The sequence below is a fragment of the Scyliorhinus torazame genome, chromosome 10 (genome assembly GCF_047496885.1).
Source record: "Scyliorhinus torazame isolate Kashiwa2021f chromosome 10, sScyTor2.1, whole genome shotgun sequence".
Lineage (NCBI taxonomy): Eukaryota > Metazoa > Chordata > Chondrichthyes > Carcharhiniformes > Scyliorhinidae > Scyliorhinus > Scyliorhinus torazame.
Window position 1 is genome coordinate 97,307,250 of NC_092716.1, and position 22,196 is coordinate 97,329,445.

The 22,196-nt window shown below is 48.3% G+C and overlaps 1 protein-coding gene across 2 annotated transcripts in view; it reads left to right on the forward strand.

Annotated features, from left to right (window-relative positions):
• gnao1b (guanine nucleotide binding protein (G protein), alpha activating activity polypeptide O, b) overlaps nucleotides 1-22,196 on the forward strand; it is a 360,805-nt gene that overhangs the window by 298,468 nt on the left and 40,141 nt on the right. For both annotated transcript variants that reach the window (XM_072518466.1, XM_072518465.1), the window contains exons 5-6: nucleotides 12,883-13,011; nucleotides 17,778-17,907. In XM_072518466.1, coding sequence (XP_072374567.1) covers nucleotides 12,883-13,011; nucleotides 17,778-17,907 — 259 coding nt within the window. The remainder of the gene's footprint in view (nucleotides 1-12,882; nucleotides 13,012-17,777; nucleotides 17,908-22,196) is intronic.

A 22,196-nucleotide genomic window follows, 5' to 3' on the forward strand; every position in this document is an offset into this window, starting at 1 on the left:
GACGGTGGGTATCGACTGTGGCGGAGGGCAGGAATTGCGAGGGTGGGTGACCTGTTCTTGGAAGGGAGCTTCCCGAGCATGAGGGCGTTGGAGGAGAAGTTTGGGCTGGCGGGAGGGAATGACTTTAGATACTTACAGGTGCGGGATTTTGTGCGCAGGCTGGTGCCGTCTTTCCCACACCTCCCGCCAAAGAAGAGGCAGGACAGGGTGATATCGAGGGGAGAGGTAGGTGAGGGTAGAGTCTCAGATTTTTACAGAGAACTAATGGGAGCAGAGGATACACAGACTGGTGACCTGAAGCTTAAGTGGGATGAGGAGCTCGGGGGGAAGATGGAGGACGGTATTTGGGCAGAAGCTCTGAGCAGAGTAAACACGACCGCAACATGCGGCAGGCTCAGCCTGATCCAGTTTAAGGTCGTGCACCGGGCCCACATGACAGTGGCCCGGATGAGTAAATTCTTCGGGCTGGAGGACAAGTGTGCCAGATGCGCCGGTGGGCCGGCCAATCACGTGCACATGTTCTGGTCGTGCCCTAGACTCAGGGGGTACTCTGGATGCCGAAAAGGCCTTTGACAGAGTCGAATGGAAGTACCTCATTGAAGTACTGAAGCGCTTTGGGCTAGGAACAGGGTTCACCTCATGGGTGAAACTCCTGTACAACGCCCCCAAGGCAAGCGTTCGAACCAACACCACCAGTTCTGAATATATGCACTTGCACAGAGGCACAAGCCAGGGACGCCCACTGTCCCCGCTCTTGTTTGTCCTGGCAATCGAGCCCCTGGCGATTGCTCTGTGAGGCGCGAGAGGCTGGAAGGGCATCCGAATAGGAGCCAGAGAGCACAGAGTTTCACTCTATGCGGATGATCTGATCCTCTATGTCTTGAACCCACAGAATGGCTTGAAAGGAATCATGAAGCTCCTGGAAGAGCTCAGGGCCTTCTCGGGCTACAAACTCAACCTGGGCAAGAGCGAGGCATTCCTGGTGAACCTGAACTGGGGAGGGACAGAGCTGGAGGGACTACCACTCAAGCTAACCCAAAACAAATTCTGCTACTTGGGAATCCAGATAGCCCATTACTGGACATGGATCCACAAATGGAACCTCACCTGTCTGGCAGAAGAAGTTAAAAAGGACCTCCAGAGATGGGATGCACTCCTGCTTTCCCTGGCAGGGAGAGTACAGGCGATCGGGATGAACGTGCTGCCAAGGTTCCTCTTCCTGTTCAGATCCATAGCAATAGCAATCTTCATCCCCAAGGCCTTTTTCCAAACAATAGACAAAATGAATCATGCCGTTTGTGTGTGTGGGGTGGGGGGCGGAGAGGGGGGGAGGGGGGGCGGGACTCAAGGATCCCCGCTGAAAAGAAGAAGAAACATGGGTGGCCTGACCCTTCCAAACGTGCAATACTACCACTGGGCAGCCACAGCCGAGGGGGTGGGGGGATGGATACGAGAACCGAATACGGAATGGTTGAGGCTGGAGGAGTCCTCCTGCAAGGGAATGACCCTCCGAGCCCTCGCCACGGCAGCGCTCCCATACCCGCCCCAGCAAAATATACATCCTGTCAGTGGTGGTAGCCACATTCAGGACATGATACCAAATGAGACATTTCGGTTTAACCAAGATGTCCTCCATGGCCCCCATCTTCGGTAACCACACATTCCCGCCAGCCATGCTAGACGTCACCTTCAAGAAGTGGAGACAGGACAGGGGGACACGAGCGGTCAGGGACTTTTACACGGGGGACAGACCCGCAACCCTAGACGAAATAGCGGAAGAACTGGAACTACCGAAAGGTCAGGAACTCCGGCACCTAAAATCAAAAAATATTTCCGCAAGGTGACAACGAGGTACCCTAGCACCCTGAGAGACACTTTACTGGAGGACCTACTGGGCATGAACAGAAGGGAGAAGGGTAACTGTGGGGACATTTACGGATAATTCCTGGAAAGGGCAAGAACACTGTTAGACGGGGCTAGACATAAATGGGAAGACGAACTCGGGACGGAAGTAGGGTGGTGACTCTGGAGCGAAGCACAGACCAGGGCCAACTCCACCTCCTGTGCAAGGCTGAGCCTCATGCAGTTTAAAGTGGTGCACAGAGCGCACCTAACCAGAACCCAAATGAACAGGTTCTTCTGGGAGGTGGAGGACAAATGTGAACGATGTCAGGGGGCCCACATGTTCTGGGCCTGCCCCAGAATTGTCGGGTTCTGGATAGCCTTCTTCGAGGCGATATCCAAGTGGGTGGAGGCCAAGAGTGGCAGTCTTTGGCATTTCGGATCAGCCAGAACTTCATATGGGGAAGAGGGCCGATGCCCTTGCCCCCCACTCCCCAAGCGAACCCACAAGGATAACAACAGGAATCACACACGGAAGGAAAGAAGGACAATACGACACCCAGGGCGGAAGGTGGAGCCAGGAGGGAGCCTGTCTATCAACAGGGGAGGATTGGTTTGGGGGGGGGGGGGGGGGGGGGGGGCAGGGAGGGGTGAGGGCGATTGAAGAGGTCCATGTAAAATTGTACATAAGAAGCATTATACTCTGTAAATATTCAAATATTGTGTGCCTTCTATGTCAAATTGGAAAATACCAATAAAAGTATCTATTTTTTTAATGCTATAAATGTGATCTGTTGTGTAACAGGTTGTAAATGTTCTCTATTGATGTATGAGGGAGATAATACAGAATCTTGACCCTCTCAGGAAGCTTCCATTCTTGATTACTGATTTGTACTCAGTCAGCTGGGGTGACAGTAGAGGTGTATTGATTAGTCTCTGGTTATACACGGAAGATTGGAAATAGGTTTGTGGTCATCAGTTGAACACAATTCAACTTCGGAGTGAAATGAGTGATTGACAAATCAGCTACCCCGCTCAAGTCAATAGAATGGAAAGGCAGCCAAAGCGTATAATGGCTGATCAATCTACCAATGCTCCCTTTGCCCTGTCGAATGGAATTCGTGGCTGGGTTCACTATGAATGAACAGTTCCTGGTATTAAATAACAATTGTCATTCATGGGGTTGTACCGCAGCATGCAGTGTGACATCCACTTATTATTCTAATATTTAGAAGGAATTATCACTGCTGCTAATATTTTTATTCTCCTTTTTCACATTATCTCCCAAATTTACACCCACCAACAAGAAACAATAATCAGTAACGAATGCAGTGTCAATCCCCATATCAATAACAATCCCATCCTCAAATATTAGCCCGCATGTTAACATAAACAAATAACAAAAAGGAATCAGGAATCACCCATAGTCACCATTAACACATACAGACCATCCCCCTCTCCTCAACCCTCCCAACCCCTAATGTTCGATGTAATCCAATTCTCGAAAGTGCATAATGAATAACGCCCATAAATTGTAGAACCCCTTCATCCTTCCCCTCAGTTCAAATTTGACCTTCTCAAAAGTCAAGAATTACAGCCAATCCCCCCGCCACGCCAGGGCACAGGGTGGAGAGGTTGGTTGATCTCCATCCCAACAGGATCCGCCTTCGGGTGATCAACGAAGCGAAGGCTACAACATCTGCCTCTGTTGGTCCGACACCCCGAATATGGCCTCCCGAGGGCCCGGTTCCAGTTTCACGTGCACCACTTTAGAGATTACCCTAAAAGCCTCCTTCCAGTAATCCTCCAGCTTCCCCCCACCCAAACGTTCGCACACATCTTCTACCCCCTCAAAGAGCCGGCTCATCCTCGCCGCTCTGTATACCACCTTCAGCTGTATCAGTCCCAACCTCGCGCACGAGGTGGAGGAGATCACCCTCTGGAGCACCTCACACCAGAAGCCCTCCTTCATACCCTCTCCCAGCTTTTCCTCCCACTTTGCCTTGATCCCTTCCAGTGGTGCCTTCTCCTCTTCCAAAATAGCCCCCTAAACCGCCGATCCCTTCTCCAGTCCCCCTGTCGTCAGCACCTCTTCCAGCAATGTGGAGGCCGGCCCTACCGGGAAGCTCTGTATCTCCTTCCTGGCAAAGCCTCGAATCTGCATGTATCTAAATATTTCCCCCTGCTCCAGGCCATACTTCGCTCCCAGCTCCTTCAATCCTGCAAACCGACCCCCAAGAAACAAATCTTTTAGTGTCCTAATTCCTTTCTCCTCCCATCTCCGGAAATTTCCATCCCACTGCCCTGGCTCAAATCTATGGTTCCCCCGAAATCACTGCTGCTTACATAACAGACAAAGGAATGTTAAGTTTTCATCATTTGATATTGGCTGTAGTCGTTTGTAGGTAATTGTAGGCAATGTCAGTTTATATGCATGGAGAGTTTTCTTCAAATAGGTAATTAGTTTTATACAGAAAACATTGACTGACACTCCCATCACATGTGTGCAGCAAATGACTGAAGCATGTCTACCTCATGTAACGCAAGTGGACATCACCCATGCCACCCAATATGATAACATTTTTAGTGGTAATCTGACTGTGCAACAAAATAAATGTGGAATTCCTGAACGAATATGAAAATGGCATTGCTGAATTTCCATGCATAGCTGAACTGATCTTTCAGACTAATAGATGCCAGGGGTGATTCCTCACCCTCCATACGGAGAGGCTGTCATGCAGTTAATTGTAGGAACACAAGCCACGATTTTCTGCCCATTAAAATGAATGAATAGCTCCTGCCATTTCCCTATGTATTTTCTCCTTGTGACTGGCACAGCCTCCACAGAGCACTAGACTGGAGGTTCCTCTTGCGAATTATCTGGTCTTACATCCTCTGTTGGGAAGAGATCTTTGTTTTTATTAATTTGCCTAGAAATCAGTGTAACTAAATTATATTTAACTTTTTTAAAAGAATTTAGAGTACCCAATTCATTTTTTCCAATTAAGGGGCAATTTAGCGTGTTCAATCCACCTACCTTGGACATCTTTGGGCTGTGGGGGCAAAACCCACGCAAACACGGGGACAATGTGCAAACTCCAACGGACAGTGACCCAGAGCCGGAATCAAACCTTGGACCTCGGCGCGTGAGACTGCAGTGCTAACCACTGTGCCACCGTGCTGCAATTATATTTACCTTAAGGTATTTCACCATAGACATCTGGTGGCGGCCATGGAGTGATTGGTTGCACATTTGGCAGCTCCCACTCGAGGCGACCTTTTCGGTCCTTTTCCCCAGTTGCCGGGCAGATGTTTTGAAGCAAAAGGGTGCAGGGGTGGTGGAGGAAGACTATACTCCACCAGTGAATGGATTCATGGACCAGAATTGGGTTTAGAGGAAAGGAGCTGCTAGAGCAAGAAACTCTTCGTGCGACACAGGGAAAGATGGCGGAGAGCAAGGGGTGGGTCCCACCAGCCCAATGGTCGACAGAGCAGCTGGTGGACTTTCTGAACGAAAAGCTTAGTCAGCAGAGGAGGGAGGCTCTGGAGGACCTGGCGAAGGTGATAGACCCGCTGAGAGTGGGGATCAACCATGTGGAGCTGAGGCTGGAGATCCAGAGCCAAGCGATCCAGAAGGTGGAGGAGGCGGTGGGGGAGCACGAGGAGCAGCTTACCTCGTTGGTCACTGAGATTGGGGTGATGCGGGAGACCCAGAAGCAGCTTCAGGAAAAGGTGGAGGATTTGGAGGACCGCTCCCAAAGGCAAAATTTGAGAATTGTGGGGATGCCAGAGGGCATCGAGGGAGCAGACGCTGGCTTTTATGTAGCCAAAATGCTGGAGAAGCTGCTGCGGGAGGGGGCCTTTGATAGGCCCCTGGAGGTTGATCGGGTGCATAGGGCGCTGATGAGGAAGCTGCAGGCGAATGAGCCACCGAGGGCGATGGTGGTGATGTTACATCGATTCCTGGATAAGGAGAAGATCTTGAGGTAGGCCAGGCAGACGAGGAGATGTACCTGGGAGGGTAATGAGCTCCGGGTATACCAAGACCTGGGTGCAGAACTGGCCAAGAGGAGAGCGGGATTCAACCGAGTCAAGACTGCCTTCTTTAAGAAGGGGATGAAGTTCAGGATGCTGTACGCGGCCCACCTCTGGGTGACCCACAATGGTCATGAGTATTATTTTGGAGCACCGGAGGAGGCAATGGAGTTTGTGAGAGACAATGGACTGGCAGGAGCAGGAGGACATTGAACTCTGGAGGAGGTGTGGAGATGCTGGTTCTCTCTGCCCCCCCCCCTTATTGTTTGTTTTTTTTGTTTTTATTGTTATTGCTCTGTTTCTTTGGGGGGATGGTCAGAGGCGAACCTCTTTTCGGGTCTTTTTTCTTTCTTATGGGGTTTTTTGGTGGGAGACTGGAGGATCGTGTAGGGTGAGTGCACCTTTTTTCTTATTGTTGTTTCACCATGGAAGTGCACGAGTGGGGGGGGGAATCAGTTGGGGGTAGGATGTTTGGCACCTGGGGTGAGGACTGCCAGGCTAGCTGGGCAGGCTAGGGTCTCGTGTCACGGGTCGGGACTGGCCCAAGAGGGGCTATGTTAGAATGGGGGGGGGGAGGGGGTGCCCCCCTAACTGGCTGATCACATGGAATGTGAATGGGCCGGTCAAGGTGGCGCGTGTTCCTGCATTCGAGGAGCTTAAAGGCGGATGTTGCATTTTTACCGGAAACGCATGTGAAGATCGGGAATCAGACTAGACTAAGGAAAGGGTGGGTAGACCAGGTCTTCCACTCGTGATTAGGCATGAAGACGTGGGGAGTGGTGGTGCTTATTAATAAGCAGGTAGCGTTTGAGGTGGGGAATATAGTAGCAGATTCGGGCGGTGGGGTGGAAGGTTCGTGATGGTGAGTGGGAAATTGGAGGGGATGCCAGTGGTATTGGTGAATGTGTATGCCCCAAATTGGGATGATGTTGAATTCACAAGGCGGGTGCTAGGTAAGATCCAGATCCAGATCAACAATAATGGGGGGAGATTTTAATACGGCTATCGAACCGAAATTGGACTGGCCGAGTCCGCGGTCGGGGAGGATATCGGAGGTGGCTAGGGAGCTAAAAGTGTTTATGGAGCGCATAGATTTGGAGGTTTGGGAGGCCAAGGATGAAGGAATTTTTACCCATGTGGACAGGGTGTACTCCCGACTACTTTGTGATGGATAAGACTCTGCTGATGGGGGTGGTCGGCTCAGAGTATTCGACGATTGTGATCTCGGACCATGCGCCACATTGGGTGGACTTGCAAGTTGATCGGGGGGGGTGGGGTGGGGGGGGTGGGCACCTAGCGCAGTGGAAGTTAGATATGGGATTATTAGCAGATGAGGAGGTGTGTGAGCGGGTGAGAGCCACTATTCAGAGGTATGTGGAGTTGAATGGTACGGGTGAGGTTTCGGCCGTCACGCGATAGGAGGCGCTTAAGGCAGTGGTTAGGGGGGAGTTTATATCGATACGGGCACATAGGGACAAGACGGAGTGGGCAGAGATGGCCAGGCTGGTGGATGAAATCCTGCAGGTTGAAAGGAGGGATTCGGACGTCCCGGAGGCTGGGTTGTTGAAAGAGTGGCAGAAACTCCAGGTGGAGTTCGGGCTGGTGTCATTGGGTAAGGCAGTGGGGCAGTTGCGGACAGCCAGGGGGGCAGTCTATGAGTATGGGGAGAAGGTGAGCAGGATGTTGGCTCATCAACTGAGGAAGCAGGAGGCGGTGAGGGAGATCGGAAAGGTGAAGAATAGGAGGGGACAAGTGGTCTTGGACCTGGTGGGGGTGAATGGGGTTTTCAAGGACGTTTACAAGAGGCTATATGAATTGGAGCCCTGGCCGGGGGTAGGGAATGAGGTGTATTTTGGACGGGATGGCGTTCCCCAAGGTGGAGGAGGGCATGGTGAAGGGGCTGGGAGCACCAATTGGACTGGTGGAGGTGATGGAGGGTATGGGGAGGTGCAGACAGAGAAGGCCCTGGGTCCTGATGGCTTCCCGGTAGAATTCTATAAAACGTTTTTAGGAGACCTGGGGCCCCTGCTGATAAGGACATTTAATGAGGCGAGGGAGCAGGGGGAGCTCCCACCCCACCCCCACCCCCCACCCCACATTATCGCAGACCTTAATATCCTTAATTTTGAAGAAGGTAAGGACTCGGAGCAATACGGGTCCTACCGTCCAATATCACTGCTGAATGTAAATGCCAAGTTGGTGGCAAAAATCTTGGACTCACAGATTGAGGGCTGTGGGCCAGGGGTGAAAAAGGAAGACCAGACGGGGTTTATAAAGGGGAGGCATCCATTGGATAACTTTAGGCATTTGTTGAACGTTATAATGATGCCCTCGGAGGAAGGAAATGTGGAGGTGGTGGTCGCTATGGACGAGGAGAAGGCCTTTGTTCTGGTAGAATGAGAATATTTGTGGGATGTACTGGGACGGTTTGAGTTTGGGCAGGGGTTTGTGGATTGGGTCCGGTTGTTGTATCAGGCACCAGCAGCGAGTGTAAGGACGAACCAGGTGAATTTGGCATATTTCGGGCTGCACTGTTGGACGAGGCAGAGATGCCCACACTCCCTGTTGCTCTTTGCCTTGGCAATAGAGCCATTGTCAATGGCGCTTAGAGCGTCAAGGGGTTGGCAGGGGATAGTGCAGTGGGTGGAGCGCAGGGTCTCACAATATGCGGACAATTTATTGCTTTACATATCGGACCCATTGGAAGGTATTGGGGGAATCATGGACATTTTGGAGGAATTCGGCCGAGTCTCAGGGTATAAGTTAATAGTGGGAAAAAGTGAGATCCTCCTGATCCAGGTGAGGGGCAGGAGAGGAGGTTGGGCGAGCTGCCATTTAAGATGGTGGGGGCGAGTTTCAGGTATCTGGGCATCCAGGTGGCACAGGGATGGGAGCAGCTGCATAAATTGAATTTGGCACGACAGGTGGAGTAATTGAAGGGGGATTTTAAGAGGTGAGACGTGCTCCCGCTGTGGGGCGATGCAGTCCGTGAAGCTGACGGTGCTCCCGAGGTTTTTGTTTGTGTTCCAGAACCTTCCGAATTTTATTCCAACGGCCTTCTTTAGGAAGATTTATGCATTGATCTTGGTGTTTGTGTGGGTGAGGAAAGCTCTCCGGGTGAAGAACGTGCTGCTGGAGTGGGGAGTGGGGTGGGGCTGGCCTTGCCAAATTTGATGAACTACTAATGGGCAGCAAATATAGCCATGGTCAGGAAGTGGGTAGTGGGGTAGGGTCGGTGTGGGAGCAGATGGAGGCAGCCTCTTTCAAGAACACTAGCTTAGGGGCACTGTTGACAGCACCTCTGCCGTTCTCGCCGGCCAGGTACGCCACAAGTAATAATAATAATACTCTTTATTGTCACAAGTAGGTTTACATTAACACTGCAATGAAGTTATGTGAAATGCCCCTAGTCGCCACATTCCAACGCCTGTTCTGGTACACAGAGGGAGAATGCAGAATGTCCAAATTACCTAACAGCATGTCTTTCGAGACTTGTGGGAGGAAACCAGAGCACCCGGAGGAAACCCACACAGACACGGGGAAAACGTGCAGACTCCGCACAGGCGGGGGTTCGCCGATGTTATGTCAGAGGTGCTGAGGGTGAAGGTTGTCCCGAGTCCAGAAGTGGCGATTTTTGGAGTGTCGGAAGACCCAGGAGTCCAGGGCACGGGAGACGCCGAGGTCTTGGCCTTTGCCTCCCTGGTAGCCCGGAGACGGATCTTGTTGGAATGGAGGGACTCGGGGCCGCCGAAACCGGGGATGCGGGTGAGGGACCTCATGGAATTTCTTAGGTTGGAAAAAATCAAGTTCCCCTTGAGAGGGTCTGTGAAGGGGTTTGCCCGGAGATGGAAACCGTTTATCGACTTCTTAAAGATAGGTAAGAAGTCAGCAAGTGGGGTGAAGGGGGGGATTCAGGGGTTAAAAAAGGAGGCAGTGGGGTGCAGGGTAACGACAGGGAGGGTGGGGCGGTGGAGTGTTAGCTATTTATTTATTATGTGAATTCCTGTTTGTTCTCTTTTTCGTTGTGGTTGTATTTGATGTATATATATAAATGCCTTAATAAAAACATTTTTTTTTAAAAAGGTATTTCACCATCAACTCTGAACTGGTTTGTTTATAATGCCTACCTTGCATTGGTGCAGTAGGTCCGAAATTGCCATTGAAATTATTTGGTTTCATTTCAGAACATGGGGCGAGATTCTCCGACCCCCCGCCGGGTCGGAGAATCGCCGGGGGCTGGCGTGAATCCCGCCCCCGCCGGTTGCCGAATTCTCCGGCACCGGACATTCGGCGGGGGCGGGAATCGCGCCGCGCCGGTTGGCGGCCCCCCCCAGCGATTCTCGCCGAAGTCCGCTGCTAAAATGCCTGACCCGCCGGCGTAGATTAAACCACCTAACTTACCGGTGCGACAAGGCGGCGCGGGCGGGCTCCGGGGTCCTGGAGGGGGGGGGGCGCGGGGCGATCTGGCCCCGGGGGGTGCCCCCACGGTGGCCTGGCCCGCGATCGGGACCCACCGATCCGCGGGCGGGCCTGTGCCATGGGGGCACTCTTTCCCTTCCGCCTTCGCCACGGTCTCCACCATGGCAGAGGCGGAAGAGACTCCCTCCACCGCGCATGCGCGGGAATGCCGTCAGCGGCTGCTAACGCCTCCGCGCATGCGCCACCCGGAGATGCTGGGGCTCGGCCCCCCAAGATGCGGAGCATTCCGCACCTTTGGGGCGGCGCGATGCCCGACTGATTTGCGCCGTTTTGGGCGCCAGTCGGCGGATATCGCGCTGATACCGGAGAATTTCGCCCATGAGCTCGAATTGGGCACAACTCCAAAACACAATAGACGGGATTCTCCGGTCTCCGACGACGAAATCACGTTCGGCGATCGGGCGGAGAATCCATGTTGGCGCCGAAATTGGGGCATCGCTGTTTTTGCGATGCTCCACCCCCTCCAAAACAGCGTACTCTAGGAATATGCCGTATGGACGGCCTCAGGACATTACCTAAGGCCCTCCCCCGATGCTCTACCCCTGGCGGACTGATTCCCGACGGCATTGGTCACTCATGGTATCCTTTTTCGGGAACTCGGCGTGGCGGCTGCGGGCTGAGTCCAGCGCCGCCACAGTCGGGGGAGAGCCGATCTGCGGGCAGGGGGGGCTTTGGGGCAGTGGCTGGGGCTACTGGTGGGGGGTGGTCCAGGGGTGGCAAGCTTGGCCAAAGCGGGACACCATTTGGCAGGCCGAGTGCGCGCCCGGCAGCCATGATGTTGCACGGCGCGGCCACTGCAGGCCGCCGCCATGCGCATGCGCGACCACAGACCCGGCAATTCTCCGGCCGTATCGGCAACTAGAGCAGGGTGCTCTCCGCTGTGTGCATGCTAGCCCCCCACCAGACGGGGGTTCGGAGGCCGTTTCTTCAGTCATAAAACGTCACCGTTCCCACGGCGGTGTCAGCACTTAGTTTCAGAATCGGAGAATCCAGCCCAATAAACGTGCAGAGGGGTAATATGAGATTTCATATCAACAAATGTGTCAATCTATTTTAGCAAGAAGATTGAGCCAATAGGTGTTTATTATGATACGATATCAGGTCCATAGACTGCAACGTAAAACTCATATTGCACATTGTACTGAGGTCCACACGATTCAGACTAAAACAATTATCAATATGTACTCCAGTAAAGATGATAGACTGCAATGCAAAATGCTCACTTATGCACTCCATGGGGTCTATATAATGCATGTGAGAGATTCATCAATGCGTTGGGTTAAATGTAATGGAATCTTTGAGTGTGATTTGGTTAGATTTTAGGAATGGTTAGTTGTAATTGGATTAAAATTGGAGGGAATCATTGAGTAACTGATTCATTTTTGCATGAAACATTGAATATTCCAGTAAATATGCATATAATAATATTGGAGAGGCTTATTATTTTACTACTGTTGTCTCTATGTTAGAGTATGCAGCGGTAATGCTTAATGGAATTATCGGTGATTGGTAAAAAGTTTATTGATTTTTTGTTTAGATTGCTATTAAGCTTACTAAGACAAGTACTTGCAATTTCTCCCAGTTAGTGTGATTCATTGCACTGTGAATTCATTTCTATTGCTGATACAGGCTTTGCAAAATGAAGTTACAGCAAATAATCTGTATACAATTTAAGGAAACATATTAAACATTACACATGATGGAATCTAGCCACTGAAACCCCCAAATGACTAACTTTGACCATGTCTTCAGACCTCCAGTGAAGATGAGAGTAATTTTCTTTGACACATGAAGCTGGGTAGGTATTTCTACCAAAGAGAGGTAGAAAGAACTAGCCAGGAAGGCATTTTCAGTAAGTTACTGTATGCAGTTAAACAATAACCCCTATCCAATATGAGAAGTTAATTATTGTTATTCATTGGTGGCATGCTGCGATTAATAGGAAGTTAATGTACCTTAAATATAGCAGGTAACCTTCACCCCTGCAGTGGCCATTCAAATCAATTCTTCCACTAGCAGTAAAGGGGCACATGAAAGAGTTCATGTTTCCTTAATTATAGTCTAACTTGTATATAAAAAAAAAAAATCTCTTGTCCCTACCCCTTAGTCTTTTTAAAAGGTGTGATTCCAACCCCCAGAATGGAAAGCCTTCCAAAGCGACAGCTCAGTCACCTGATTTGGCAAAAAGCGGCCATCAGTTTCATTTCATCCAAATGCCATAGAGGAGCTGACTGAAGAGAAGAGCCCCTTCTCACAGGCTTGCAAAGAATTCTGCTGAACATTTTGTGTACTTCAGTCTATTTCTGTTCACTAGTTGAATATTGCAAATCAGTATTTATGCTGTTGACTTTGGGAGTAATTCTCTGGGGAAGAGCATGTTCCTTATAATTATTTGATTGATTTACAATTGTAAAATGTCTCTAGAGGCTTCCGATCACTTTATGATGCAGTACATTGTTGTTGGGCACTCCAGCACTTACTGTGCAGTGGAGGACCTGATTCAGAACAGCTTCTCTTTTCTTTCAGTTACCTAGACAGCTTAGATCGGATTGGAGGGAATGATTACCAACCGACAGAGCAGGATATCCTCCGAACCAGAGTGAAGACCACTGGCATCGTAGAAACTCACTTTACATTCAAAAACCTCCACTTCAGGTGAGTCCAGTTAAATAGGGCAGAAACATACCTTCCCACAAAGGAGCGCTACTCCCCATCATATCAAAATATAATTCATCAAACATGTACCATTATGGGGCAATTAGTGAGAAAGATCATGGGCTGGATTCTCCGCCCCGCCGCGCCACATTTCTGTTTCAGCATGCCGGTGGGATGCAGCCCGGGGGTTGCCCGACGGTGTGGGGCGGAGAATCCTGCCCAACATATTCAAAACCCATCCATCTCACTTATTCAAAACCCAACCATCTCACCGAAGGGAAGCATATGGATGGGGAGGAGAAAAGGACCAAGAAAAGACCCTTGAGAGACTCCAGAGTTAATGGTGATGGAGCAGGAAGCAGAAGCCTGTGCTGGAGCAGCTCTGGCTGGGACTTGACAGGGAAGAGCAAAACTAGGCAACAGCAGTTCCACTCAGCTCGACACTGGAGAAGGATGGTGTGGTCAGCCATGAGATTGAGGAGAGCTGATTACAGAAGATGCCATTTGTGACTTTGATTAGGACAGTGTCAGTGCTGTACCAAAACCTGATTGGAAAGGTTTAAATTTGGATTTGCTGGAAACGTAGGCATGGATTTGGGAGGCTTTTGTAATAATCCAGCATTGTGCTTTTTTCTTTTAAAAATGCTGCCCATTGATGACCAATTTCAACTTTACAACTTGTGGTGGTGGAATTTGAACTCCGACTTCTGGTTAACCAGTCCAGTATCCAACCTAATACCTCACAATCACAGAGGAGTCCAAACAAATTATAGAACCAATTTATTTAGGAACGGATCTGTTGTGTAAACATTGATGCAAGTGGCAGAGGGGTTGCTTTTTCCCTGTAAGGTGGAGGTTCTGATCCTTGCGGCAGTGTTTCAGACTGTGTCCATTCCCCAGTTTGCATTTCAAAAGATTTTTAAAGATTTTGAAAAGATTGATTAAATGATTTTCGGAAACGGTTCGAGAAACATGTAGATAGGAGATTGTGTGGCTCACGGGAGTTGATAGCAGGTGGCTTTCATTAATTAGCCTGCGTGGGCACAGATAGACTGCAGAGTTTTAATCATTAACCTTTTAAAAGATCTAAATTTACATTTTATTAAACTTTATTATTTCCAGGGATTAAGTTTTAACTGATGCACACAAGATCAATACAATTACATAATCAGTTTGAAAAACAGACTACACAGACCATTCTAAACAACGTTAATTACTGTATTCAGGTTGGTATACGGTACCCTGTACTCGATCAAGATTTACTGTATACCCATGTTAGTTCGTTCCCATTAGATTAAGACCTTGTACCCAAATTAGCACTTAGCACTCTGACCTCTGCCAAGTACACAGTGACCTGAATCTGTCCAAAAAGAAGTTCCAGTAAAACTGGCACCAGTCGATCCCATTCTGAACTCGGAAATGAGGGCCACCTTTGAACTGACAGCCCAGTGGGAAGTACCAGTGGTACTGCTACGATTTTCCAGTTACCCAGTGGAATTTCTGGCTGCAGTCATGAGCTGCATTTATTGTTCGTGCACTTATATGTTGCAGGCTCAAATGGGGATCAACTGATGTCAATAATCAACTGAAAGTACACAAACCCTTTCCTGTGTGTCTAACTGTGTGTGTGTGTGCCTGAATGCGTGCATGTATATTAATAGGTGTAATTGAGCAGAATTTCAGGTTACATCTCCATATGTTCAGACAAAACACTTGGAGTAAGAGTAATACCTGTGCAAATTTTATTATGGTGGAAATAAAAGTGTTACGATCCCAGACCAGGCGCAGCAGTGGCTAGGATGCTGGACCGAAACTCTAAATTTTAGTTTAATTCAAAACTGTGTGGAAAGAATGATTCACTCCAGGAGCGATTATGAAAAAATAGGGCTTTGGTATTTCTAAAACAAAACTTTATTATGAATACAATATTAAACTTTTTAACTTCAAATCTGAAAAGAATAGCTTACAATCACCCCTTAACACTACTATACAAATTCCCATTAAACAACAAGAAAAGAAATATACAGCTCTCAATCTATCTTAAAATTAGCAGGGCATAGAGTAACACTTGCTTTGCAGAACAGATTCGGGCCCTGGTTAGAACCCCTGTAGATTCTGACTGAATATCTCCAAATAGCTGCTTCAGCTGGGTTGTTTCAGCCTCTTCTTTGTCTTCAGACATGACTGCTCTGCTTTAAAATAGTATCTTTTTTTTTTAACTATCCTACTGGGAAAGAGTTGTGGACTCAGGGTCAGGCAGATCAGAATTCAGCTCCTTTCTCTCTCAAAGCTTCACCCAAAACTCACTGCCTCTCTGCCTTTCTGGGCTCCATACAGCAATGACCTCATCTCCTCAAGCTGAAAAATAAATTAACTTTGCAGGCTGCAAAAGCACATTACCCCCCAGGGCCTCCCCCATTCAAAACACATTCCTCTGGTCAATTTCACTTGTTTCCTCGAAGCAAAACAAAATTATTTTTAAAAACATGACCACTGCAGTGAAACAAACTATATTCCCAGACTTTTAACCCTTAAATTGTCCCACTATTTTGAAACCAATATTCCTAAATTCTTCCAATCGTCACAAGAGGACAAACACACATCATTAAAATATGGACACTGTCTACACTGCGTGTAACTGACTCCAGGCAAAACAGTCTAAATAAAAGTTCAAGTAAAAGCCGTCCAAAGTTTATGCCTGGGTGTTGTTATCCCACTGAGAGGCCTGGTCCTAGCCTACACTGTTTACATTGAGATGCTGATGCAATTGTCTTGCTACAACTGGAAGCCAAAAAATACAAATTCAAGGGCAATAAATCACAACCCCAATAAATCTATTGTCTTTTTTTTAGCCTCGGGTCACTGTCTGTGTGGAGTTTGCACACTCTCCCCTTTTCTGCGTGGGTTTCACCCCCACAACCCAAAGATGTGCTGGTTAGGTGGATTGGCCACGCTAAATTGCCCCTTAATTGGAAAAAAAATTATTCTAAATTTGTAATTTTTTAAATACCTATCGTCTTTTTACAAGCAGAGGGATGCTGCACTGAAAGAGATGTGGCAGGTGAAGTTTAAACTGTAATTCTATAAACAAATGCTTGAGGGCTTCCTGGAGGCAGTGATTCAGCCTGGAAATATCCTCTGCCTTTTCCTGGGTGGTATGCAGACACTTATATCTGGTAATATAACTAGTACCCATGAACTTTTTTGCCAGACCTATATCCAGCACTTATTATCATGCTCCTGGGCACAGTATGTGGTATCTAGGGCTGCTTTCTTTGGCTCATTATGTGGGCTACTATCAATTTACGTATGATGACGACCACTTTTGTATGTAACTGCGTAGCAAGTAACCTGTATCTATTGTATATATTGGGATTACGCCCATGTTTCTATATCTCAGGGTAATTTGGTTATTGTATTTATGAAGTTAGGCCCATGTATATTAATTTTGAATTATCTAAGTACATGAGGACATTTTGCCACTGTGATTATTGATCAGAAGAGTGATTTAGTCTCCCGGAGAGTATATATTTGAAGTTATTCCTGCTGAGCATCAATCATAGTGAGAGCAGGAAAGTTAGTCTCAATCAATCAAGCTGATTTTTAACATCACATGACCTCACCAAGATGATTAGCTTCTTCAAAGTTCCATTATGGTCACCTACCCTGTCAGTTCACAGTTCTGTTCTCCGAGTTTCCACATGGTCTTATCCCAGCCCACACTCATTTTGTCACCTTCCAAGATGCCAACCTTGTGTCATATGCTTACCCACTGCAGTTGCCTCACTGAAATATATGCTGTTACATAGGGCCATTATTTCATTGCCCTGGGTGCTACTCACTGTACACTTTGCACAGCACGGTGAATTCCAAAAATAACAGTTACTACTTCAGTGCCTTTTGTCAGTACAGGACTGTGGACTGTAAGCTCCAATTGATGAAGGGATATTTTGTAACGGCTGGAAGATATGCACAGCACAGAAACAGGGCATTGTGTGCAACTGGTCTATGTCAGTGCTTATACTTTACATTGAGCCTCTTCCAATTCCCTCTCTTCTAACCCTATCAGCACAACCTTTTATATCTTGCTCATCCAGCTTCCCCTTAAATGCCTGTGCTATTTGCCTCAGATGCTTTCTGTTGTAGCAAGTTGCACATTTGCACCACACTGAGAATGATAATAATATCAATAATAATAATCGCTTATTGTCACAAGTAGGCTTCAATGAAGTTACTGTGAAAAGCCCCTAGTCGCCACATTCCGTTGCATGTTCGGGGAGGCCGGTACGGGAATTGAACCCGCGCTGCTGGCCTTGTTCTGCATTACAAGAAAGGTTTCCCCAATATTCCTTACTGGATTTATTACTGACTTTCTTATCATTCTGATCCTGGGTTTTGGATTCTCCCACAAGTATCTTTTATACACCTACCCTATCAAACCCTGTGCATGTTGGCTCCTGCCCCAGAGATTGTATGCAGCTGACTGCTACAAATAGCGTGCTCACTAGCCAATCCTGCTTGTTGGCCTCCTCAGCCAAGGTCAGAAACACCACATAAAGGGACACGATCACAAGGACAGGTACTACTGCTCCATGGAGGACAGCATGGGAATGACACAATATCACCTCTAGGTGTTTAGTCTTGTGGACAGTTAGGAAAGTAAGGCTGAATGTTGTGGTTGCTATCTGTCAGTTCCACATCCCATAGCTTAATGGTTTGTCAGTCACCAGGCCTTATTTAAATAAAATGTTATATTTTCTTCACAGGCTGTTTGATGTGGGAGGCCAACGGTCAGAGAGAAAGAAATGGATCCATTGCTTTGAAGATGTGACAGCAATTATTTTCTGTGTGGCACTGAGTGGCTATGATCAGGTGCTCCATGAGGATGAGACCACGGTGAGTAGGGTCCCAGGAGATGGAGTAAGCTGGATAATTGGTGTGGGGACTGCCTGGCAAATTATTGAATGATCGTTTGGTCTCTGTCCTGTAACTGCAGTGTACCAATGAGAGACAGAACCATGGTTTCACTGGTGTGTGCCTGTGGGTGTGGGTGTGTGTGCATATGTGTAAATACATATTTGTATGCATGTGGTCTGCATATGGCTGTTCTCAAATAGCTTTGTGCATAAAACTATAGATTAAAGCAAGAAGGTCTGAACAGAAGGGAGGGGCAGAATTGTGATTCCTCTTTATCTGCAGGTAGTAAGAACTTTGAATGATATATCATGTGCAATAACATTTCTCTCATGCTGTATAAAGTACAGTGAGAGATGGATTGTTGTCTTTACTGATGTCCGTGAGATACTGAATAGATGTGATGTGTTTTGGCTCTTGGGTATTTATTCTATTCCTTACCACAGGGTAGTGCTGCCAAAGTTGAACAGTTTGTGACTGACTCACCAGCTATCATACTGGCTGTACTTTATCATTTGTCGAAAATGGTTTGCTCATCACTATTTATATAGAGACACTGGCACATTTACTGGTCTTTTCTCTCCATCAGCACTCCCCCCCCACCTTGACTTTCTCAAAATGGCTTTTTTAAAATGCACTTTTTTTTAAGGGATCTGAAAATACAACAATAGTGTTTAACGTAGAATGAGGCTTTGAGAACAGTGGGGACCTTCCTTGTTTGAGATTTGCTGCTATTATAATCCAGTTCCAGGATTCTCTGACCTGTCCAACCAAGCCATTTAAACCCAAGAGGAAATGACTCTCTGTGCATTTGTAATGGTACATTGTACTCATTTAGGATTTCTGATGCAACAAATAAGATTTCAATGGATGCAAAGCAAGATGTTTAAAAATCTCTGTCATGCGTGTGTTAATAGGACAAGTCTTGGAAAAGTATATTATCCCAAAACAATTTCATAGCCTCTGTCATGTGTCCCCTCTTCCTTTAAAACCATTCTGTACTGTTGGCTAATTGTTAGGATTGATTGTATCAGTGGTAAGCGGGACATTAACTAATGACTTTTGCTTCCTAGCATGTGTTCAACTCGATATATACCAACACTCCTTCCTTTAGGAGTAATCAAAAGCAGTGTGATTATGTGTATTGATGTGTTCAAATGATGGCACACCCCTGGATGTTTTTGTATTCTGGAGCTGGGCAGATGGTTGTTGTCAAAGTTTCAACCAAGTTTCACCAAACTGCAACTGTAATGTGTCAGGAACCATTGATGCAGGAATGTCACTATAGGGTTGCCCCAGCAGAAACCTGAATCTGGCCTGAACGTACAATGGCATAAGATCGTTCTGAGCCATGTGAATTATCATAGAACGTTGCTTCAGTAATTCCCACCAGTGACTCCGCTGATTTGTTAAAAAGCAATACAACTTAATCAGACTGCGTCTAACACTGCCCATGTAGATCCTCAATAACCGTTACTTTGATTTATTGAATATACAATCACTATATTTTCATCTTAGTGCACAGTGCAATCAGCAGTAAATAGGTGAAGGGATAACAAGGTGTTGCATTGTTTCAGTCTTGCTCGCAATCATAATGGCCTTGTGTGGACTACCTTAAAATGTATCTGTAATTTGCTATACAGTAGTTTTTGTAATAGTGAAACATCATCAATACTACAACACAGGCAGCGTCGCAGACTGCAATACTCCTCCAATAACTATTTAATTTGATTTAATTGAACAATTAATTTTACATAAATCCACAGGACAACACAACAGTGATGGGGCATGTTAAGACTATTGTATTCCATGAGATATATCACCATACTACATCAGTAACAAAATATAGCCAATAAAAAGCACTCTATATAATTTTGTAAAAGTAGATTCCAAACCATACTTAGGATTTAGTAGTAACGCTTGTGAGGATATATATGAATCCCAAAAAAGGCAGGATTGATTATATTTTCTTTCCCTACAGGATAGTGGGCAAATGGAGCATACTCCCAAAGAAGCTAATTAATTTGAGTTCATTTGACACCTATGAAGGGATCTCCAAATCAATACTGTTGAAAAAAGTGATTGAGGTGGAGGCAGAATCTATGGGTGCAAACTTCCAGCCTCGTTACACTCCACTCAAGCATAACGAGGCCGGTGAATAGCAGGAGAGGTCAAAAATGGGAACCATGCCAGGCACCAAACAGTTTGCGATGCAACCATCCCACTGCCCTAGGCGAAATTAGAATCTCGCCGTAGCGTGACTAGAAACCAATTATCACCACTTAAGCCCTATTTCCATACAATTAACAAGAGCCACCCATCATCCAACGGCCTCCTGACATTCACCGACCTCCCCAGCAAGTGCTCAGGCTGGCACCGATTAATTAGTACCCCCTATTATAAACGTGAACCTGACGGAAGGGCTTCCATGGGGAGCCGAGGAGGGGAGTAGCCATCTTTGCTCACAGGCAAAGAGACCGGGGGTGCTGGGCTTGCCACCCCAGTGCTCGGTGGGGGGGTGGGGAACCCTCATTAGGGATGGGCCGCCGTGGGAGGGTAGGGGGGAGGCTCTGGTGGGGCAACTGGGGGGGGAGATAATGGCTTGCGGTACCACTATTCCAACCCCTGGATCCTAACGCCATTCCAGGGGCAACCCCTGTCCCTGCCCATCTGCCCCATCCGTCCCCCATAACCCCCACCAACTACTGAGGCCTCTGGCTGCACAGCTGAAGGCAATCGTTAATAAGGAATTGGCAATCGTGGTTATAATAATAATCTTTTTATAGTCACAAGTAGAACTTACATCACCACTGCAATGAAGTTACTGTGAAAAGCCCCGAGTCGCCACATTCTGCTGCCTGTTCGGGTGCACAGAGGGAGAATTCAGAATGTCCAAATTACCTAACTGAGCACTTGACACATGCCAATTGGATTTTGTGGGTAAGCAGGCAATTTAGTAAAGCACGTGGGAGTCATTGCCTAGCATTCTGATCGTACCTTGATGCCTGGACACTGCGTGGGAGTCAACACCACGCATGCAGCAGCCAACATCTGAACACACAGGGGATGGGAGACAACTCCCGGGACATGACCACAGCTGGAGGGTGGGTGGGTGCCGTGGGGAGGGGGGTGGGTGTTGCCTGCAGAGACAGGCAAAGGGTCCGGGGTGTCAGCCGCATTGCGGAAGAAAGTGACAGAGGCATCGTAATGTTTGTGTAAAAAGTTGTTTAATGTGCTGTACAATACCCCATTTCTGAAAGTGCCACGCCCCTGGCCCCCAGCCCCTCCCCACTCCCTACCTAACCCTCCCCCCTACCCTGGTGCCCTCTGTGATCCTCAACGTGCCGCCCTCCGAGCTCTACCGCTATGGCTTCCCAAGGATGCACATCTGAGGTGGAGCTAGCCAGCTGCTTACCTCGTCCCGTGACCTTCGATGCCCTTGGCAGGCATCCTCTGGGGCCGGAGGGCCACAGCTCACTTGTCGATGGTACATGCACAGCCATGCCACCCTGTCCCATGTGCTGATCCTGAGTTGCGGCTTCATCAGGGGGGTGCAACTCGGGAGTGCTGGTTGCCACCATCGCCGCCCCATGGGACAGGCCCCGGTTGGCACTCAGTGGACCCTCCTCCCGATCGCTGCCCAAGGGCCCTGGGTTCACATTGGGATGGAGGGGCAGCAGTTTGGAGCACCGGCTGCCCCTGCATCATCTGGCTCTGCCAGCACTGGTGGTTCCACCATCGTGTCGACGCCCTCGGTGATGCTCTTCAGTAAATGGGACACATCCCCCAGTGACCAGGCCATGCTCTGCAGTGCCTCAGCCATGCACACCTGCGACTGGGAGAAGCTCTACAGCGCCTCAGCTATTCCCATCTGAGAGCGGGACATGCCCCGCAAAATCCCATCAAGGTCGGCCTGGTACTGGGTGACATCCCCCAGTGAGGCAGACATACTGCCGAGACCCTCAGCCATGGCCACCACTCACTGCGCAACGCCTTGGACACCTTCACTTATGGTGTCGACGTTGTGCACCAACCTCCCCACTGCGGTCGCCACCGTGGCAGTGTTGGCCTCGGTGCCACTCATTGCCGGTGCCATCTCCCTCACCCTTAGCCTCAGGGATGCCTCCAAGTGGCTATGGATCTGCTGGAGTGACGCTGACATCTCCCTCTGAAAGTCCAGGTTGGTCTCTATCATCCCCATCAGCCCCGGGTAACTCTGTTCCAGGGGCTCAGCATAAGGCTGGGACCCAGATGGGTCCAGGAATCCAGCA